Below are 20,982 nucleotides of genomic sequence, written 5' to 3'. Positions count from 1 at the left end.
TAGTGTCTAGCAAAACAAAATCAAGATTGGTGATTCTTCTTAATCGATGCTGGAACATTTGGCACAAGGATTTTAAAGCAATTGGGAGCTCTGAACCTATGAATGAAGTGGAAGACTTCCCAACACTTGAATGACTGGGGAAAAAAACACAGATGACTTAATGTTAAGAAGAAGATGTAAATTCAAGATTATGAACTTTATTCCCTGGATTTTCATACTGCTTCCTTGGACATCATGTGATACTCCAGTTGCTAAATGCATGAACAGTGACACACCGAAAATCAACCATAAATATTATCAGTCAGGAGATGTCATCATAGCTGGCATTAGTTCACAAAGCTTCATGTTTTCCAATCCTCTCAAATTTGAAAGGCATCCTTCTTCTGAAGTCCTTGATGATCTCATGTAAGCAATTGGTGCCTTAATCAAACAGTTCAGGTGATAAGTGTTTTCTTAGATCTGTATCCATGGTTTTTCGATTAAATTAAAACTGAGGGACATACTATCCTTTAAGCTTCCATGACCTATAATATTCATTCAGTGGAAGAAACTCTAGGCAAAAGTGAACACATAACTCATCACTTTACATTATGTTCCCAAGAAGGATGATAAGTTAAATTTTCTATGGTGAACATTACTGAGGCTCGTTCCACCTCCCCAATTCTTTGTGACATATTACTATTATTCTCATTATACTTCTTCTATACCTTGCAATACATTTTAAGATAATTGTTCCTTTTTATTTTCCTGAACATCTAAGTAAGATTGATACTAACTTATTTGGAATATTCTTTATTTGTATATTCTTGATTGGTCAAGTGTGATTGGACACCCAAGGAATTTGTCTCCAGCACATAAACTCTTAGTATATATACAAACAACCAAGTGGCAAATTATAAATCATGATGAAAACCATAATATATAAGATTTCCATTATAAAATCATTCCATCTTTCATTAAGAACTGTGAATTGAAAGACAACTGAAAGCTATTAAAAATATAAATCAATAAAATAATCTTGAAGAATATCAGGATGGTATTTGAATGTACGGTGTGGCAGAAGATGAATTTGCCACCAAGTGGCATTCTTGACAGATGGCTGGAATAATAGGAAAATCAACTTTCAAAATGAAGATGTCGAACTAATGGAAGTCTTATCTATAGAAGTAGGGCGTGCAGTCCATGGCTAATCCCAATTTCCTGCTAAGATAGGTGATTGGTGGAATTCTTTCCATTTATACCCAAGGTCACTTCTTATTTTCTCTCACGTATGCTCTCTTAAAAATGAAAAGTAACATTGACGTGCATTTTTGGAATCAACATCTAGACAGAGATAGTTAGATGGAGATTTAAAAGCAACTCACTGAAATGTATGCATTTTTATGCTACATTGTGAAATAGGTCTATGCTAGGTTTCGATATGGTGCTTTAGAACATCAAAGGGACACGCTGGCTAAGTGGCTAAGACACTGAGATTGTTGATCAGAATGTCGGCAGTTCAGTGGTTTGAATCTTGAGCACCATGTAACAGAGTGAGCTCTTGTTACTTGTCCTGGCTTCTGCCAACCTAGCAGTTCGGAAGCACATAAAAAAATACGAGTAGAAAAAGAGGGACAACTTTAGTGAGATGGTAACAGTGCTCCATGTGCCTTCAGCATTTAATCATGCCAGCCACATGGCCACAGAGATGTTTTCGGACAGCACTGGCTCTTCAGCTTGGAAACGGAGATGAGTAACACCCCTAGAACTGGAAACAACAAGCATGTATGTGCAGGGAATCTTAGAAAGTCCAGGGGTGGTCTTCCAAAACAATGTGAGTTTGGGTGGATCCCATCTTTTTCAATTGAAAATAGTTGATAACCTGTGCCTGAGTTTCATCATGATGTTCCCTGGATATCTTATGATTCTGTAATATTACAAAATACAATACCTTTATATTAAGGGAATATGAATTTAGCAAGCCTTAAACTTCTTAAGTAGAGGCGTTAAATCTCATTACAGATTTTTGACTCAGACCTACCAGCACATCTTGGCTCTTGTCTTTGCGGTGAAAGAAATCAACGAAGATCCTCAGGTGTTGTACAACATCTCCCTAGGTTTCAACATTTATGATGTCTTCTTCACTGGAAGCTTAACTTACCTGGCTTCACTGGAGCTCCTCTCTACTTGGGGCAAGTTCATCCCAAACTATAAATGTGATGTCCAAAGTACTACAGTGGCTGTGATTGGAGGACCTGACTCCAAAGCATGTCTTTTCATGGCCACCACTCTGAGCATCTACAAGATACCACAGGTAAGGTAGACACCCTGAGCTTTTTTATTAATTTGGGACAAAGAAATCGGCATCATTCTAAAGGAAATGTTTATGCCATGCATTAAACATGAATCCTGACCCAGAAATTTTTAAAAGTTTGAATTAGCATTTCACAGCATCTCTCCTGGAGTTCTGAGGAAAGGGGCATAGTTAGTTCCAAGCTGAGTCAGTCATCAGGACCGGAGGTTTAGTCTTCTGAGCTTTCGGATTTGTGCTGTGGCCCATCCGCAGGGATGTAGATATATTCTGCCACAAAGACATTCCCTGAAGATGGCTCCAGAATGAGTCTAGAATATCAGAAGACTAAACCTCTAGTCCTGGTGATCAATCCAGATTGGATCTCGCAAAAAGGTTAGCCATCACTGCCCTATACCATTTCAGATAGGTGGTTGCCTATCTGAACAAATGACAAGACCAAACTTCCATTTACTCTTGGAAAATAGAGAAAAGTTTAGCTCCATCCTTAACAGGACTTATTTCCCATCACTTTTCATCTTCTTCCATTCTTTCCCAAAATATGAGATGGATATTCAAACTTCAGACAATAAAAGTTTGCCTACACAAACCCCACCTACTTAGTCTTACCTTTTTTTAAAATAGCTTGGATATGGATCTTCTCCTGTGATTAATGACCCATCCCAACAAGCCTTCTTCCAATGGATGCTCCCTAACAGAATCCAACAATATACAGGGATACTTCAACTTCTTTTGCTTTTCAGATGGACCTGGATTGGTGTCATTTTTGTACAGGATGACAATGGCCTCAGGTTTATGCAGAAGGAACTTCCCAGGTTTTCTCAAAGTGGTATCTGCTTTGACTTTATAGAACCATTCCCAACTGTGTATTTCAAAACTGGCATTCATGAAATGATGGAATCATGGGTCAAACTGTATGTCTTGATAAGTGATAGCATTGCCAGTGTTGTGATTTTACATAGTGAAATTCACACTACAATCTTTCTGAGAATGTTTCCCAGAATTTTGGAAGTTGAAGACAAACAAATGAAGACGGGTAAAGTCTGGGTGATGATGGCACAGATAGAATTCACTTCTGTTCCCTTTCAACAATCTTGGGATCTAGATATCCTTCATGGTTCCTTAGCCTTTGCAATCCAGTCAGAAGAGGTGGTAGGTTTCCAAAATTTTCTTCAGAGGAGAAATCCTAATGTGGAAACCAGAGATGGCTTTATTAAGGACTTTTGGAGACAGGCATTTGATTGTTCCTTCCCAACAACCTTAGAGGACAATGTTTGGACTCACTGCAGTGGGGAGGAGAAACTGGAAACTCTTCCTAGGTCTGTTTTTGACATGAGCATAACTCCCCATAGCTATAGCATCTACAATGCAGTTTATGCTGTGGCTCATGCTTTGAAATCCATGAGTTCATCAATGCTCAAGCACAGAACTATATCAGAGGAAGGACTAAAGAATGTTCTGAATTCAATGCTTTGGCAGGTAATGTTTTAAAATCACAAATACAAGGAAAATTGGCATAAGTTAGTTTCCCATTCTCAGGAATGTTTGTCTACATACACTGAATTCTTCAGTTTATAAAATTAATATAATTATCTATTACATCATGATGATGATGTTATCCATTCAGTTGTGTCAAACTCTTGACAAATTCTATGGGTCAGACTTTTCAACATCTTCCAATCTTGAACTACTTTCTCAGTTTTTATATTGTCTTGTTGATGTCAGCTTTGATGGTGTCTGGCTATCATGTTCTTTGGTGGTGGGTTTCCTTTTACCTCTAACTCCCCCAAACAGAATTGCTTTCTCCAATGAATTACCCTCACATGAGATTGCCAAAACCGCTAATATATAATGATGTCATATTACATAGGATGCTCCTGTTTAAATAATTGCAATAAAGATAATAGGAACAGAGATTATGTTTATGAGAATTCTAACCCTTATAGTTATAGTAGAGGGTTAGGACTAGTGATATATAATATAAGAATCTTGGTTTGCCTTTTTGCTCAGTTCTTTTAATTCAAGTTAGTTATGGTGTCTTGATGCTTTATATTCTCCCCCTCCCCTTCTTCTTCTTCTTCTTCTTCTTCTTCTTCTTCTTCTTCTTCTTCTTCTTCTTCTTCTTCTTCTTCTTCTTCTTCTTCTCCTCCTCCTCCTCCTCCTTCCCATTCCCCCTTCTTCTCCCACCCCCTTCCTCCATCTCCTCCTTCTCCTCCTCACTTGGTTTGACTTCAAGTTTAAATTATTGACATATTATTAGCAGTAATAATAAACATCTGCTTAGCTATATTTTTAATTAGGAAAATTGATAGTATGTAGACATTATAATTCAATCCTATGAAATATTCTCACTTTCTGTTATATTGTTTGCATTATATTTGCATAGCTTTATTACTTTTTTCCCCACTTTCTTTTTAGTTCCACTCTTATCTCAGAAAAGTCTCATTTAACAATAGTGTTGGGCAGATGATTTCTTTTGATCAAAATGGGAACCTGGAAGCAGGATTTGATATTATTAATTGGATCACATTCCCAAATCTAACATTACATCGAGTCAAAGTGGGAACATTTGATCACAGAGCTCCCAAAGACAATACTTTCAGTCTTTATCTTGATGCCATCAGATGGCCAAGGAGATTTAACCGGGTATGTTCTTTCTATAGTCTGCAGCCTATCTCATTATTTTCTCTGCTCTGTTCAGAATATAAATAGTAAAGTAACCATATTGCATTAAGTCAGTTAGTTGATGCTTATTCCAAATAACTATAGAATCAAAATTGATTTGAAAGATTCTAAATAGTTTAATGACTGAGGATCCTGAGGGTGAGATCATCTTTTCAGGGGGTGTCCATTTTTGATTATATATTTATCTCTAGTAGCCATGAAAGGGCTCAGTGGCTAAGATGCTGAGCTTGTCGATCAGAAAGGTCAGCAGTTCGGTGGTTCATATCCCTGGCACTGGGTAGTGGAGTGAGCTTCCATTAATTGTCCTAGCTTCTGAAAACATAGCAGTTTGAAAGCACATAAAAATGCAAGTAGAAAAATAGGGACCACTTTGGTGGGATGGTAACAGTGTTCCATGCGCCTTCAGCGTTAAGTCATGCTGGCCACATGACCATGGAGACATCTTCAGACAGCATTGGCTCTTCAGCTCTGAAATGGAGAGGAGCACGGCCCCCTACAGTTGAGAACAACTAATACATATGTGTGAGGGGAAACTTTACCTTTACTTAGTAGCCACTCATGCCAGATCACTAAATCTCCAGAACCGTAAAGCCTATAAACTTGAAATGTGGCATGTATGTTCCTCTTGGCTTCTAGGTGCTCGCTTAGAAAGGATTGTTTGTAATGACCATCAGATCATTAGTATTTGTTATATTATTATTAACATACTCTGATGCTAAGGATTTTTACTCCCCCCTCCCCACCTGAAAATATTTATGTTCAAACTGGCGCTTGGGTGTGGCCAGCATGTGACTCATGCAGTCTGTTGGTTTAGAGTTTGGAGAGGACCTGAGGCAGAGGAGATAAGATAGGAAAGGCTTCTGTGGGGCAAGCCTGAGGGATAGAAGGGGATAGGATGGGGGGGGCTTCTGTGGGGCAAGCCTGAGGGAGAGAAGGGAGAGAGGAGTGGCTGATCATAACTACTCATTAATTTTCAAGCTGTAAGTGTCAATTTATCAAGCCGGATTACATATTTTCATAGTGGAGCATGGGTATTCAGCTAGTAAAGTTATATGGCTATACCAGCTTCAGTCCAAGATTAATATATTGTACTTTACCCATTTGTTCAGTAGGTTTTTCTAAGAATTAAAGCAATTGTGACTTCCCATTGCACACAGGTACAGCCTCGTTCTTTGTGTAACAAACCCTGCCGTAAAGGTCACAGCAAGACTAAGAAGGAAGGGAAGCCATTTTGTTGTTATGATTGTTTTCCATGCCCAGAAGGAAAAGTGTCAAACTGGACAGGTAAGGCACAATGCCTAGCGAATTTTAATCCATTGGTGATGGGAGTGGTATTACAAGGATAAAAAAAGGGTGATAAAAAGGAGGGTGATAAAAAGGAGGGTGAATAAAATAGGCCTGTGCATGTGACACAAGCTCTGACCGTTTTTTTTATTTATGTGTTGGTGATGTCATTCCACACCTACAGTGATAGTGTTTGCACTGCATCATTGTTTTCATCATTTGCTTGTTTTAATTGATTCCTCTGGGGCCAAGTGTATCCAGACTAGAGATCTAAACACTGGGATTCATATTTTCCATTAATATGGGAAATAGCTGGAATCTCCCTCCTCCCCACCAGGGGATGTTATAAAATGCACAAATGGTGAAGTGCTCAAAAGGAAGACAATGCAGGGATTTTTCAAGTTACGGATCCTTGATTTTGTATTTCCATAGATTCCATAGGAACCATACACATTTGTAATGCTCTACATGTAGAGATTTCACACAACAGGGTGAGAGTTAAAGAAAAGTGCAGGGTTTGGAAGAGAACAAAACATTCCCATTTTTCATTCAAATTGGTAGAACAGTTTTTAGTCCATGTTCTTTTAAAACTGGCTTAGTCCACCTTCTTTTAAAACATCCTTAAGGTGCGGAGACTCATAGTACTTGAGGAAGAGTTCTAAAAAGAATAATATGTGTTTGTTTTTGTGACTGAGCTCACATAGGTTTCTCCACAATTTATCACGAATTTACACTTTGAATTTGGTCCGGTCATTCTCTCAATTCAACGTTTCCCACCAGCTTGTTTTTGTAGAGAAAGCAAAACAACAGAGGACTAGGTGGGTTGCCTAGAACATCTTAAGGAAAAGTGGAACATAAGCCTAATGAATGAAAAGTAAATAAACAAAGAAATGGGTATTGGCCTCTGAATTATGTCTCAAGAAAGCACTTGGGAATAATGATGATGATGTTATCCATTTAGTCATGTCCACTTCCAGTGCTTCTATGGGCCAGATTTCTCCTTGTCTTCTAATCCTGGCCTACTTCTTTGTGTTGTTCTGTGCCAAAGAGACTTTACTTTTCTTTTTAGACATGGATTCCTGTTACCAGTGTCCAGAGGATCACTATCCCAGCAAAGCCCAGGACCAGTGCATTCCAAAAGAGATCAGCTTCCTATCTTTCCAAGAACTGTTGGGGATCACCTTGGCCATTGTTGTGCTTTTATTTTCCTCCATCACAGCTCTGATCCTTGCAGTCTTTGTCCAACACAAGAATACACCTATCGTCAAGGCCAACAACCAGGGCCTCAGCTACACCCTTTTAGTCTCCCTTCTGCTTTCCTTTCTCTGCCCTTTGCTTTTCATTGGTCACCCTCAGAAGGTAACCTGTCTCTTTCGCCAAACTGCTTTTGGCATCATTTTCTCTGTGGCGGTTTCTTGTGTGGTGGCCAAAACCCTCATTGTGGTCCTAGCTTTCATGGCTACTAGGCCAGATTCTAAGATGAGGTCATGGGTAGGGAACAAGTTGGCCCTCTTTATGGTGCCTTCCTGCTCTATTGTTCAAACTACTCTTTGCACTGTGTGGTTGGTGAACTCCGCCCCCTTCCCAGATCTTGACATGCACTCTCTACCTACAGAAATAGTCCTGGAATGCAATGAAGGCTCCACTGCCATGTTTTATTGTGTCCTGGGCTTCATTGGCCTCTTGGCCATGATCAGCTTTACAGTGGCTTTCCTTGGCAGGAACCTCCCAGACAGTTTCAATGAAGCCAAATTTATCACCCTCAGCATGCTTCTCTTTTGCAGCGTCTGGATCTCATTTGTCCCAGCCTACCAGAGCACCAAAGGGAAATACATGGTGGCTGTGGAGATCTTCTCCATCTTAGCCTCAAGTGCTGGATTACTGACCCTCATTTTCTTCCCCAAAGTTTATATCATCTTGATAAGACCTGAGCTGAATAACAGGCAACAACTCATGCAAAAAACTCTCATGAAATGATTTATAGAAATCAGTCTGTTATGCAATGGGATTTAGATGAGTGACAAAACCACTCTAAAGTTGCATTGATAGTTACCTTAAAAGCTTTTCAAAACATAATGGCTGGAATTAAGTGGTGTAGTAGTAGTAGTAGTAGTAGTAGTAGTAGTAGTAGTAGTAGTAATAGTAACAACAACAACAACAACAATCACCACCACCACCACCACCACCACACACACACACACATATGTGTGTGTGTATGTATGTATATATGTACGTATGTATGTATGTACACATGTACTGCTGTAAAATGGTTTTTTCTGTGCAGCGCAGTGGAGTTGCCATGGTAACAGCTTCACAGTACTCCACAAGGGGACTCCCTCTGGTAAGGAGGAAAATTCAATGTTAGAAATTATGTTTGGTCTGGATATTTTCACCCTATAAATAAATACCCAGGCAACGCTGGGTTATCAACTAATGCTCTATAAAATGCCAGTGTATTTTTTAAAATTGGATTCACATGTTTTCCCTTCCTTCACACATACATCAAAACAGAATGTCAATGATTGCAACAGTGTGCATGAATGGGAAAGGATCTCATACTTTACTCCTTTATCAAAGGAGACAACTCTTCCTCTTAATCTATCTCTTTTCCTCCACATCTTCAATAGAACTGTTTCACTGCAGACATTATTTGTGGCAAGCTATTAAATGGAAATTAAATTCTCTGTGGTCAGATGGACCATAATAAATCTATTAGATCACAATTAATTATGTTGTTTAATTGTTAGTATGTTATATCCCTCATGCATTAAGTCAACAGCTATGACAATATTTGTATAAATACTATGTATAATCATTATTATAATGCTCCATTTAAGAATTTTCTGTACATCACATCTGTGAATGGAAATTCATTGCATTGCCTTGTATTCATTAAGAAGAATGATCTTGAATTCACCCTGTTTTCCTGTGAAATGTTGGGAATAACAGTGTATTTTTAAAAATACTCACAAATTCTTATAAGTTTTTATTTATTGTTCATGTCCACACCTCAATTGCATTTATTTTGACATTCCTTTATTTCTTAAAGCTCAACTGTAATGAGCTTTTTTTTTTAAAGACAATTTTATATTTTCTACCCTGTTTCCCTGAAAATAAGACCTCTCCGGATAATAAGCCCAATTGGGCTTTTAAGCGTATGTGTTAAAATAATCCCTCTCCCAAAAATAAACCCTCCCCAAAAATATTGAAACACAGCAGCAGTCATGAGGTGACCATGCTCGCCGCTTCGTGCACCTTAAAAATAATAAGACCTCTTGAAAATAAGGGGATGTGCTTATTTTGGGGGTCACGAGGAAACAGAGTATTCTGGATTATGTATATTGTTTCCTCACCCTTTTAGAGATAAAGAATGAAAATATTTTATGCTACTTTCCCTCTTATTTTACAGTGGTAGCAGTAACACAGCAGCAGCAGCAGCAGCAGTAGTAATAGAAAAAAGTAGTAATAGTAGTAATACATTTGGCTGGTATTCCATGAGTACATGTGAAAGTTCCTTCAATACACAAAAATAGTACAAAAACAGTTTAGGTGCCACTTTGACTTTTTCAATCACCAAGGGCCCTGGAGAGAGGGAGGGAAAGAAGGAAGGAATGAGAAAGGGAGTGGGAGCGAATAACTCTTCAAATAACTCTAGTCTCATAACAACATATTCACAAGGAAAAAGCAAAAATCTATTGAAATATGTAATTTGTCAACTTTCAAAATAGCTCTAGCTGAAGTCATAGTTTTCTTTGTCTGTCTCATAGTTTCCACGCTTGTGGAGGTGGGAAGGGGACGTGTGGAATGTAGAATGTTTTCCTTCAGAGTGCCAGACATAACAATGATAAGATCCTGAGAACTAAGGGCAGCCTGACGTATCCTAGCAATGGCAGGAGGGAGTGCTAAGAAGCTCATCACTTGCTTGGTTAACTAACATGACTTGTAACACAAGGGGGGTGGCCAGTATCTGCCAATTAATTATGACAAAGCATGGAAATTTCAAAACTTCAAAAATTTAGCAAGGGGTTCTCTGCCTGGTTGCTGGATGGGCATGGCCATAGTGGGTGTGGCCTAGTTGTCCTCCTGAACCATGGTGGGGGATGCAGAGTTTTTGCCCACCCTGGGCTCCAGAGGCTTTCTTCAAGCTCCGGGAGGGTGAAAACAGCCTTCCCAGGCTCCAGAGGCTCTCTGAAACCTGGAAATGGGCCCGAACTTCCAGTAGACCCATTTTTGCCCTCCCTAAGCCTCCGCATGTGCCTTGCACTTACCTGCATCCAAAATGGGCCACCTGGGGATTCTTTGGAAGGGAGTGGTGGGCAGGGCCAGCCAGGAGTGGGATTTGGGGGTTTTCCAAACTGCGCAGAATCTTAGTTAGAGGTTCTCTTGAATCCCTGCAAATCCCAAGCAGCCCACCTCTGGAATTATTCAGAATTGGCTTTTACATTTGACCATGCTCATATGATTCCCCAATAAACAGGATCTTTGAGAAAGCAACTGCCTCATAGTCTTGAATTACCATATTTTTCAGCGTATAAGACACACCGGACGCACCAAGATTTTGAAGAGGTAAATTTTAAAAGAAGTTTTTTTCACTCTGCAAACCTCCCAAACACACTCCATGCCTCGTTTTTGTTTTTGTTTTGTGAAAAACAGAACATGCAGAGAATTTGAGAGGCCTGCAAAGTGCTCCTGGGGGCTGGGGAGGCAAAAACAAGCAAAAAACAGCCCATTTTTCACAAAAACAGATGGCATGCATAGACTTTAGGAAGCTTGAGGAGTGCTCCTGTGGGCTGGGGAGCCAAAACAAGCAAAACAGTGGCCTGTTTTTCACTCATTTTTGCCCTCTCCAGCCCCCAGAAGCACTTTGCAGGTCTCTCAAACGCTCTGCATGTCCATTTTTGTGAAGGGGGTGGGGTTTCAGAAGGCCAAAAATACTGTATTCAGTTTATAAGACGCACCCAGATTTTCACTCTCTTTTTTGGGGGAAAGGTGCATCTTATTCTCCAAAAAATATGGTAATTGGGAGAATTTCTCAGAACCATGACACAATTGTTTTCTTCTACAATACTGCAAAGAACTAGTAATTTTGCAAGGTGATTATCTCACATGGAGTTACTGTTCTGATAATGGTATCGTCTACTTCATCTCCCAAAGGACAAGCAATATACCTTGGCACAAGAGAGAAGTGCTTATCAAAATATTCTACTAAAATATGTCTTGCCATTCAAGAAAGGAATCCAACATAGATTGCTTGGTGATCTTCGCCTGAACATACCTAGTGGAAAGTGTGACAGGACACTAAATCATCCAGAAGTCCTTATAGGTTCTGATGTCCCCAAGAAGAAGTTTCTACCTAATGCCACCTTTTCTGTTTCTGATATTACTGCTACTGCCTCAGACTATGTCTAATGTCCCAGTTGCTACTTGCAATATCTATTACCCTTTGCCAATAAGTCACCGGTATTATCAGCCAGGGGACTTCAGCATTGCTGGTATTATTTCTCAAGTATATACATTTTCTGACCCTGTGGCTTTCAATCAGCATCCATCTCACAACCTCCTAGATGAGATTGGGTAAGCCAAGGTTTTGATTAATTGTAGCATTTTCCATAATGGGTTTTCTTGCCACAAATTGTATTGTTATTTGAAGCAGTCAATTCCACCAAGAAAGAATAAATTGGAGGGAATCATGTACTGGCATGTGCTATTTTACACTAGCCTTAATTTAGCTGCTATTCCATGAATATGGGTGAATATTCTTGCTGTGGTGTTCAGCCTTCCAACTACTCTTTCTTTCTTTCTTTCTTTCTTTTCTTTCTCTCCCTCCTTCCTTCTTTCTCTTTCTTTCTCTTTTCTTTTCCTTCTTTCTTTTCCTTCTTTCCTTCCTTTCTTTTTCTTTCCATCCTTTTTCCTTCCTTTCCTTCCTTTCCTTCCTTTCCTTCCTTTCCTTCCTTTCCTTCCTTTCCTTCCTTTCCTTCCTTTCCTTCCTTTCCTTCCTTTCCTTCTTTCTTTTTTTCTTTCCCAAGTATGATTGGATACACAAGGAATTTGTCACTGGTGAATACGCTCTCAATCAACAAAGTAATATAATTATAAGATACCAATAGGAAAAGGTGGTAGGAAAGTTATAATATACTCCACGTAACATTTCACAAAACCAACAAGAAATGTCAGACATGAAAATATATACTCGACAATTCCTTGCCAACTTGAGAGATTTCTTAATGGAAATCACATGATATTGTATTTATTTATTTTATTTATTAGACACATTTATATGCCGCCCAATCCCGAAGGACTCCTAATATTGATTATTTGTCCAACAAATATTAGCTGTATAAATCAGATGGAAATCTACCATCAATTTTGGTTCACCTATCTTATGAAAATAGATGGTTTCTCCCCACTTAAGATGCATATGTGAATGCAAATAAATAAAAAACAATAGAAAGCTGAGCTTTGAATAGTCCAAATGGGAATGAGTCCACTCATAGCTTCCAGATAAATACCACTGTTAAAGTGATATTTTAAGGCATCTCTGATTGTGTAGCCTAAAGGTTTGGAAGAAAATTCAACAAGTTTCTGAAATCATTCAGCATATAAATCACACTGCAGATTTGTGACTCAGATTTACCAACATACCCTGGCCTTTGCATTTGCCATAATGGAGCTTAATGGAAATCCTCAGATATTACCCAATATCTCCCTGGGATTCCACATCTATAACAGCCATTTTGTTGCAAGTTGGACATATCTCGCCTCACTGGAGCTTCTCTCCACATGGAGCAACTTTATACCAAACTACAAGTGTGATAATAAAGATAGTATTGTTGCAGTCATTGGGGGACCTGATTCAGATGTGAGTTTCTTTATGGCAACTATTCTGAACAATTACAAGCTACCACAGGTAAGATGTGCACACAGCGCTTAGTGCCTGAAAAAACTAGAACTGTGTCTTTTCAGCCTTGATGTAATTTGTGTGTGTAATGTAACATGTATAAACATTACTGCAGTGGATAATGTGTAATAAAATGTATACAAACACTGGAATAGCATCTTAAAAAGTGATAGCCTATGAATCACATTAGTAGATTTCCATAACTTTGAAAGGAGAATTAAGCATGACCCAGACCTTGAAGAATAAGAAGCTGGAGTGAATGTCCACATCCTCTATTGGTAACAAAATTAAATTAATGCCAGCCCCTGCTTGCTTCCCTGTGAAGTCAGTATGTTTGTGTATGTATCATCTATCTATCTATATGTGTGTATATGTAGATAGATAGATGATAGATGATAGATGATAGATGATAGATGATAGATGATAGATGATAGATGATAGATGATAGATGATAGATGATAGATGATAGATGATAGATGATAGATGATAGATGATAGATGATAGATGATAGATGATAGATGATAGATGATAGATGATAGATGATAGATGATAGATGATAGATGATAGATGATAGATGATAGATGATAGATGATAGATGATAGATGATAGATGATAGATGATAGATGATAGATGATAGATGATAGATGATAGATGATAGATGATAGATGATAGATGATAGATGATAGATGATAGATGATAGATGATAGATGATAGATGATAGATGATAGATGATAGATAGATAGATAACAAAATTAAATTAATGCCAGCTGCTGCTTGTTTCCATGTGAAGTCAGGATGTGTGTGTGTGTGTGTGTGTAATATCTCTCTATATGTGCGTTTATGTATGTATATGTATCATCTATCATTTATTTATATGTGTTTGTATGTAGATAGATAGATAGATAGATAGACAGACAGACAGACAGACAGACAGACAGACAGACAGACAGACAGACAGAAACAGCCAGCCAGCCAGCCAGCCAACAGACAACAGACAGACAGATATAGTGGATGGATGGATGGATGGATGGATGGATGGATGGATGGATGGATGGATGGAGACGGAGATGGAGACAGAGACAGAGATATTTCCTCACAATGCAGATATTTTAATATTCATTGAAATTCTCTTTTGGGTTGTGCAGTATAAATTTTGATAGCAGAAAGATACAAAATCTGCCTGCTGATAAACCTTTAAAACCTGAATGAGAATAGACAGAAATGTAGACATGGACATACAGACCCGGACACACACCACATAATAAATACCTGTAGTTTTTTTTACATTGTGAATTGGGAGATTGGATGGAAGATACAATATATCACAGCAGAAGCATTTACCAGGATTGTCTGAGATATGTCTGCTTGTATGCATGTATATCAAAATAAGCAAAATGCCATGTCAATCTCCACTCTAACAGGACTTGGTCCTACCTACTTTTCTTCTTCTACCATTCTTTCCTAAAATATGAGATGGATATCCTCCAATAAAAATTTTACCCACTCTCATCCTGTCTACTTAGTCTTTCCTTTCCTTATAGCTTGGATATGGCTCTTCTCCTGTGATTAATGGCCCATCCCAACAAGCCTTCTTCCAATGGATGTTCCCTAATATTAACCAACAATATGTCGGTATGCTCCAACTGCTTTTGCTTTTCACATGGACTTGGATTGGTGTCATTTTTATAGAGGATGACAATGGCCTCAGGTTTGTACAGAAAGAACTTCCAAAGTTTTCCCAAGAAGGTATCTGCTTTGATTTCATAGAACCATTGCCACCTCTATATTTTAAAACTGGCATTCATGAAATGGTAGAGTCATGGGTCAAACTGTACCTCTTGATACATGATAGCAAAGTCAGTGTTGTAGTCTTGCATGGGGAAATTCATACGATGATCGTTTTGAGAATGTTTCCCAGAATTCCAGAACTTGAAGACATTCCTAGGAACACAAATGGTAAACTCTGGATGATGACAGCCCAGATGGAGTTCACCTCTATTCCTTTTCAACGATTATGGGACATAGATATCCTTCATGGTTCCTTAGCCTTTGCAACTCAGTCCAAGGAGCTGGTAGGTTTCCACAGTTTCCTTTATATGAGAAACCCTTATGAGGAAATTGGAGATGGTTTTATTAAGGACTTTTGGAAACAGGTATTTGATTGTTCCTTTTCATCTTCCTTGGAAGAGGGCAATGTTTGGAATCACTGCACTGGGAAGGAGAAACTGGAAGCTCTTCCTAGGTCTATTTTTGAGATGAGCACGTCCTCCCATAGCTACAGTGTCTACAATGCAGCTTATGCTGTGGCCTATGCATTGCAATCTATGAAGTCATCAATATTGAAACACAGAATTATGTCAGAGGAAAGACATAAGAACCTTCTGAATCCATTCCTGTGGCAGGTAATGTCCTGATTACATAAACACAAGATTATGTTCTTCAGCCTCCAACATGTGGTTAGATATTAACTTTATCAGTTTACTGTCTATGTAAAAAGGTTCAAAATCTTAGCTTTTTCCCATTAAACCCCAATGATAACAATGACTATAGGAAATGAACTTACTTTAATGGGTAACCTAACTGTATGGATTATAGGTAAAGTTAAAGTTTCCCACACACATGCTCATCTCTGTTTCAAAGCCGAAAAGCCACTGCTGTTCGAAGACATCTCCGTGGTCAATGCCGAAGGTGCATGAAACAATGTTACTTTCCCACCAAAGTGGTCCCTATTTTTCTACTTTTATTTTTTTGTATGGTTTCAAACTGCTAGGTTGGCAGAAGCTGGGACAAGTAACAGGAGCTCACTCCATTACGCGGTGCTAGAGATTCGAACCACTGAACTCTGACCTCCTGATCGACAAGCTCAGCATCTTAGCCACAGAGCCACTGCATCCCTGTATGGATTATAAGCGAGTTCCAATTAAGAGACGGGAGAGCGATGGCTCTCTTATCATCTGAAAAATCCAATGCCATTATTTTGTTTTTCTCCGCTTCATTTATGTTTTTCTATTCAAGCTTGTTTCTATAATAGATGGCTATCTTGGTTACTAAGATTAGTTCATTTCTTTCGCTATTTCTTTTTTTCTGTTATGCAGCTAATTCTGTCTTCTCAAATACACTTACCTTATAAAACAGGGGTGCTTAGATCTGGTCCACAGGACTGCCCTGGAAACAGCAAAGGATGGGCATGTGGTCTCTCTGGCAGTGAACGGAGTTCGAGAGGGTTGTGGGAGGCCCTCCTGAGCTCCATTTTCACTGGCAGAAGGTTGCAGGAAGCCGGAAATGGAGCTTGGGAGGCTGTTTTTGTTGGCAGAGTACTTGGGCCAACACAAGCGCCCCCAACATAAGTGATGTCAAACTGCCCATATCCCCTGGCCATGCTCATCCTGGCCCCCAAAGGTCAAACACAACCCTGATGCGGCCCTCAATGAAATCAAGTTTGGCACCCCTGTTATAAGATGTTGCAGCATGTGTATAATTTTTGTATAGCTTCATCACATATTTCCTTTTGCTCCACTGTCAATTTAGTTCCACCACTACCTAAGAAAAGTCTCATTCAACAACAGTGTTGGGGAAATGATTTCCTTCGATCAGAATGGGAACCTAGAAGCAGGATTTGATGTTATCAACTGGATCACGTTCCCAAATCTAAGTCTATATCGAGTGAAAGTGGGCAAATTTGATCTCAGAGCCCCCAAAGACCAAGTGTTCAGTGTTTCTGTGGATGCCATTAGGTGGCCACAGACCTTTAACCAGGTATTTTCCATATTCTCAATTAGATTTTCTCCACCTTTATTATTATAACTCAAGATGTCAAACTTGCATAATAATCCTTCTTCCATCTATTTTCCCCACTACAACACTGAGCAGTCAGCTTTCATGCCTATGGTAAGGATTAGAATTCACATTCTCCTGATTTCTAGGCCAGCATTTTAACCAATGCACCAGTTTAACCAATGTAGCTGGGGTCCATATCATTTGTTCAGGATGCAGATCATGAAAATAGTTGTATGATCAGAAATTTATTTTCAAGCTTTTTGTAGTGATCCAGATCTTTTCTGGCTAAAATCCACAGCCAGTTCTATTTCAATAACTGCAAACATGCTAATTTTTCATATTATTACATAGGATTACTTTGCATAATGGTTTTGTCTATGTAATTCTATTACATAGAATTATTTTGCATAGTGCTTTTGTTCTTTTTTTAAAGGTTAAAATAACAAGAATTTGAGGGGGAAATGTAACTAATTTAATATTGCAGATGGCACCAATTGATGGGATGAAAACAACACACAATTCTACTGCAAAGTCATTGCCTCAAAGCGGGCAGAGGTGTCAAAGTTTGAATTAGATTATTGTGATTATGATTTAGTTACTTACAGGACTGTAATAATAGATTTTGGCTGAGACAGAAAATAAATCTATTGATTCAGAGGCACTTGTGTGCACATTTTCTCAAACTAAATGTCTATGGAGATTCTTAGGCACAGTTTTCTCAACAGTGCTTTTTCAAGAGGCAACAGACTTTCCTGTTGTTCTTTGAAGATATTTTGAAAAGGGAAACATCTTCAAAGAGAAATAGGAAAGTCCAGTTGCCTCTTGAAAAAGCATCTTTGGAACTTTCTCGAACTACTGTACTATTCTGATTATCAAATTGGAACTACTGTTATGTGGCTACCTAAATAATAACCCAACATTTAAGGATTCTGCCTTGTTGTCTTTTCTTTTTGCCTAGGCTCAGCCTCTCTCTTTGTGCAATGAACCCTGCCATAAAGGTCAGAGCAAGAGCAAGAAGGAAGGGAAGCCATTTTGTTGTTACGATTGCTTTCCATGCCCAAAAGGAAAAGTTTCAATCCAGATGGGTAAGGCTATAATGGATTGAGTTTGAATTTGGAAGCAGGTGGTGGTATTTGTAAAACATCACATAAAGATCAGGCTGAATAGAAGTTGGTATTCTCCTGCTACGATGATGTAATGCTGGGAATGAGTCAGCAAGATTTTTTAGCTGATATCACTTTAAGACCCTGTAATAATAAGAGGCCCTGTTGGGGCATATCTCTCTCTCTCCATGTGTGCTTCTATGCCGTAATTGCTTGTTTGAGGTCTGACTAAAATATGTGTATGTATATATTCTTTGTAGATAAAACCACTATTTAAAATACAAACAACTCTTTACTATATTTGCTCCTGGGTTGTCTTACATAATCAAACTGTGCACACTCTGGCAGAATGCCAGAGGCATCTTCAGGATCCAGTGCACTGCCCAGTAGGATAGTTTATAAAATAGAATTTCCATCACAAGAGTTACACTATGGCTTTCATACTTTCCTCCCTGTGGATCCCATTTGGGATAGGGACTTGATCCAATTGTTTATCCAAATCTGGAAGAGATGTCTGAAAACAGGGATCCATACTTCCAATATTATGGGAAATAGCATGATTTTTCAATTTTCTTTTTATATAATGGCTTAAAATACACCCACATATATCCACATTACAATGAATGTAAAGGAAGGATTTTGGCAGTATCGAAGTATGTATCAAATGCAGAATATACATTTCATATTTATGTTATTAAATGTAATTAAATGTAATTATGTTCTTAATTAGTTACATAACAGTAACAGTCTTACTTCTATTCTCTTTAGTCTACTAATATAACTCTTTTTCCCTTTCTTCCTCTTTTAACCATTTTTTCTTGGGCTCTCAAATGTTCCACTTTTAATTCTTTTTCTTCTCCCACTTTCCCCTAACTTATTCTTTTTCTTTTTCCTGTTTTTGTGGTTATTGTATCTTTTCTTCAAAGTACTGTATTTTTGGAGTATAAGACAAAAAGGGGCTAAAAATCTGGGTGCATCTTATACACTGAATACAGCATTTTTTTTTCTCCTGAAACTCCACTCAGTTCACCAAGTTCATCATGCATAGCTTGAAGGAGGCTTTCAGAGAGCTCCTGGGGGCTGGGGAGGGCACAAATGAGTGAAAAATGGGCTGTTTTTTGCTCATTTTGCCCTACCCCCCCACCCCCAGGAACACTCTACCAGCTTCCTAAAGGCTATTCATTTTTTAAAAATAAATGGACCAATTTTTGCAAAAAATGGGCTATTTTTTGGAGGCTTGCAGAGTGCAAAAACTTTTTAAAATTTGCCTCTTCAAAACCTTTGTGTGTCTTATATTCCAGTGCATCTTATACTCCGAGAAATATGGTATTTGCTTTTATTATTCTAGTAACTTTCCTCAGGGTTTTTCCTGTTCTCCTTTTCTTTCTATTTTGTGGTTTCTTTTTGGGGGGGAATCTCCTCCTTTATCTGCTTATTCTTAAATGAAGAGATGTTTGTTTGAGACATGTATAATACCTTGTGGAAATCTAATGACTTGAAATTGATGCAGTTTTATTTGGAGCTCATTTTATGTACTGAGCCATTCTTTGTAACTTGACTAGATATGCCAAATTCTTAATAACAAACTTTGTTTATTTTTTTTTCTTTTCAGATATGGATTCTTGCTACCAATGTCCAGGAGATCACTATCCCAGCAAAGCCCAGGATCAGTGCATTCCAAAAGAGATCAGCTTCCTATCTTTCCATGAGCCTTTGGGGATCACTTTGACTATTTTTGCCCTTTTATTTTCCTCTATCACAGCCCTGGTCCTCGCAGTTTTCATTCAGCACAAGGACACTCCCATAGTGAAAGCCAACAACCGAGGCCTCAGCTATACTCTCCTGGCCTCCCTTCTGCTTTCCTTTCTCTGCCCTTTGCTTTTCATTGGTCACCCTCAGAGAGCAACCTGTCTCCTCCGCCAAACTGCTTTTGGTATTATCTTCTCTGTGGCGGTTTCTTGTGTGGTGGCCAAAACCCTCACTGTGGTTTTAGCTTTCATGGCCACCATGCCAGGCTCTCAGATGAAATCATGGGTGGGGAAAAGGCTGACCCTCTTTATGGTGCCTTCCTGCTCCCTTATTCAAGCCATTCTTTGCACTGTGTGGCTCATGAGCTCTGCTCCCTTCCCAGATCTTGACATGGGCTCTCTGCCTACAGAAATGGTCATGGAATGCAATGAAGGCTCCACTGCCATGTTCTACGCTGTCCTGGGTTTCATTGGCCTCTTGGCCATGATCAGCTTTACAGTGGCTTTCCTTGGCAGGAACCTCCCAGACAGTTTCAACGAAGCCAAATTTATCACCCTCAGCATGCTTCTCTTTTGCAGCGTCTGGATCTCTTTTGTCCCAGCCTACCAGAGCACCAAAGGGAAATACACGGTGGCTGTGGAGATCTTCTCCATCTTAGCCTCAAGTGCTGGATTACTGACCCTCATTTTCTCCCCCAAAGTTTACATCATCTTGATAAGACCTGAGCTGAATAACAGGCAACAACTCATGCGAAAAAAAACCATGAAATGATTTATAGGAATCAGTCTCCTTGTTCACAACATAATTTAGATGAGTAACAAAACCACTCTGTGGTTGCAATGACAAGTGGCCTAAATGTTTTTAAGCAGAATATCTGAGTATAAGTGTAATAATAAAATCTGAAATGTTCTTTGTGGCTTCATTTACTCATGGCTATATGTAATCTAGAGAATCATTTACCACAAAGTATGAACAGACTTCCTGAGTGTAAAAGCTTTAAATTAGTGGACCATCCTGCCCCTTGAAGCCATTACATTCAATGAGTTCTGGAATAAGGCCAGAAGTTCTGTCTCTGTTTCTGGCACACTCTTGTCAGCCCTAGTGTCACTGGGCCTGCCACTCTTTTTGCGGCCGCCATTAAAAGAAGAGGCATGGTAGCTAGGGTTTGAGGATCAGCCTCCGTGAGGCTGTTCCAC

At 38.9% G+C, this 20,982-nt stretch overlaps 2 protein-coding genes across 2 annotated transcripts; both read left to right on the top strand.

Annotated features, from left to right (window-relative positions):
* The first annotated feature begins 259 nt into the window (after window positions 1-259).
* On the top strand, window positions 260-8,982 carry LOC106548422 (vomeronasal type-2 receptor 26-like). Its single transcript, XM_087714741.1, has 6 exons — window positions 260-408; window positions 2,119-2,293; window positions 2,915-3,769; window positions 4,709-4,936; window positions 6,133-6,259; window positions 7,329-8,982. Exons 1-6 carry the CDS (start codon window positions 260-262, stop codon window positions 8,234-8,236), a joined length of 2,442 nt encoding a protein of 813 aa, XP_087570867.1. The 3' UTR covers window positions 8,237-8,982.
* Window positions 8,983-11,615: 2,633 nt separating this feature from the next.
* LOC106548423 (vomeronasal type-2 receptor 26-like) lies at window positions 11,616-20,557 on the top strand. The gene is made up of 6 exons (XM_087714740.1): window positions 11,616-11,833; window positions 12,989-13,166; window positions 14,699-15,559; window positions 16,686-16,913; window positions 17,893-18,019; window positions 19,650-20,557. The coding sequence occupies exons 1-6, from the start codon at window positions 11,616-11,618 to the stop codon at window positions 20,555-20,557; spliced, it is 2,520 nt and encodes an 839-aa protein (XP_087570866.1).
* Window positions 20,558-20,982: the final 425 nt, after the last annotated feature.

The sequence above is a fragment of the Thamnophis sirtalis genome, unplaced genomic scaffold (genome assembly GCF_051295495.1).
Source record: "Thamnophis sirtalis isolate CommonGarterSnake01/CBP01778 unplaced genomic scaffold, rThaSir2_p1.2 scaffold_4, whole genome shotgun sequence".
In the NCBI taxonomy this organism is placed as follows: Eukaryota; Metazoa; Chordata; class Lepidosauria; order Squamata; family Natricidae; genus Thamnophis; species Thamnophis sirtalis.
Note: the sequence above shows the minus strand (reverse complement) of the source record. Positions and strands in the feature narration are given on the sequence as shown.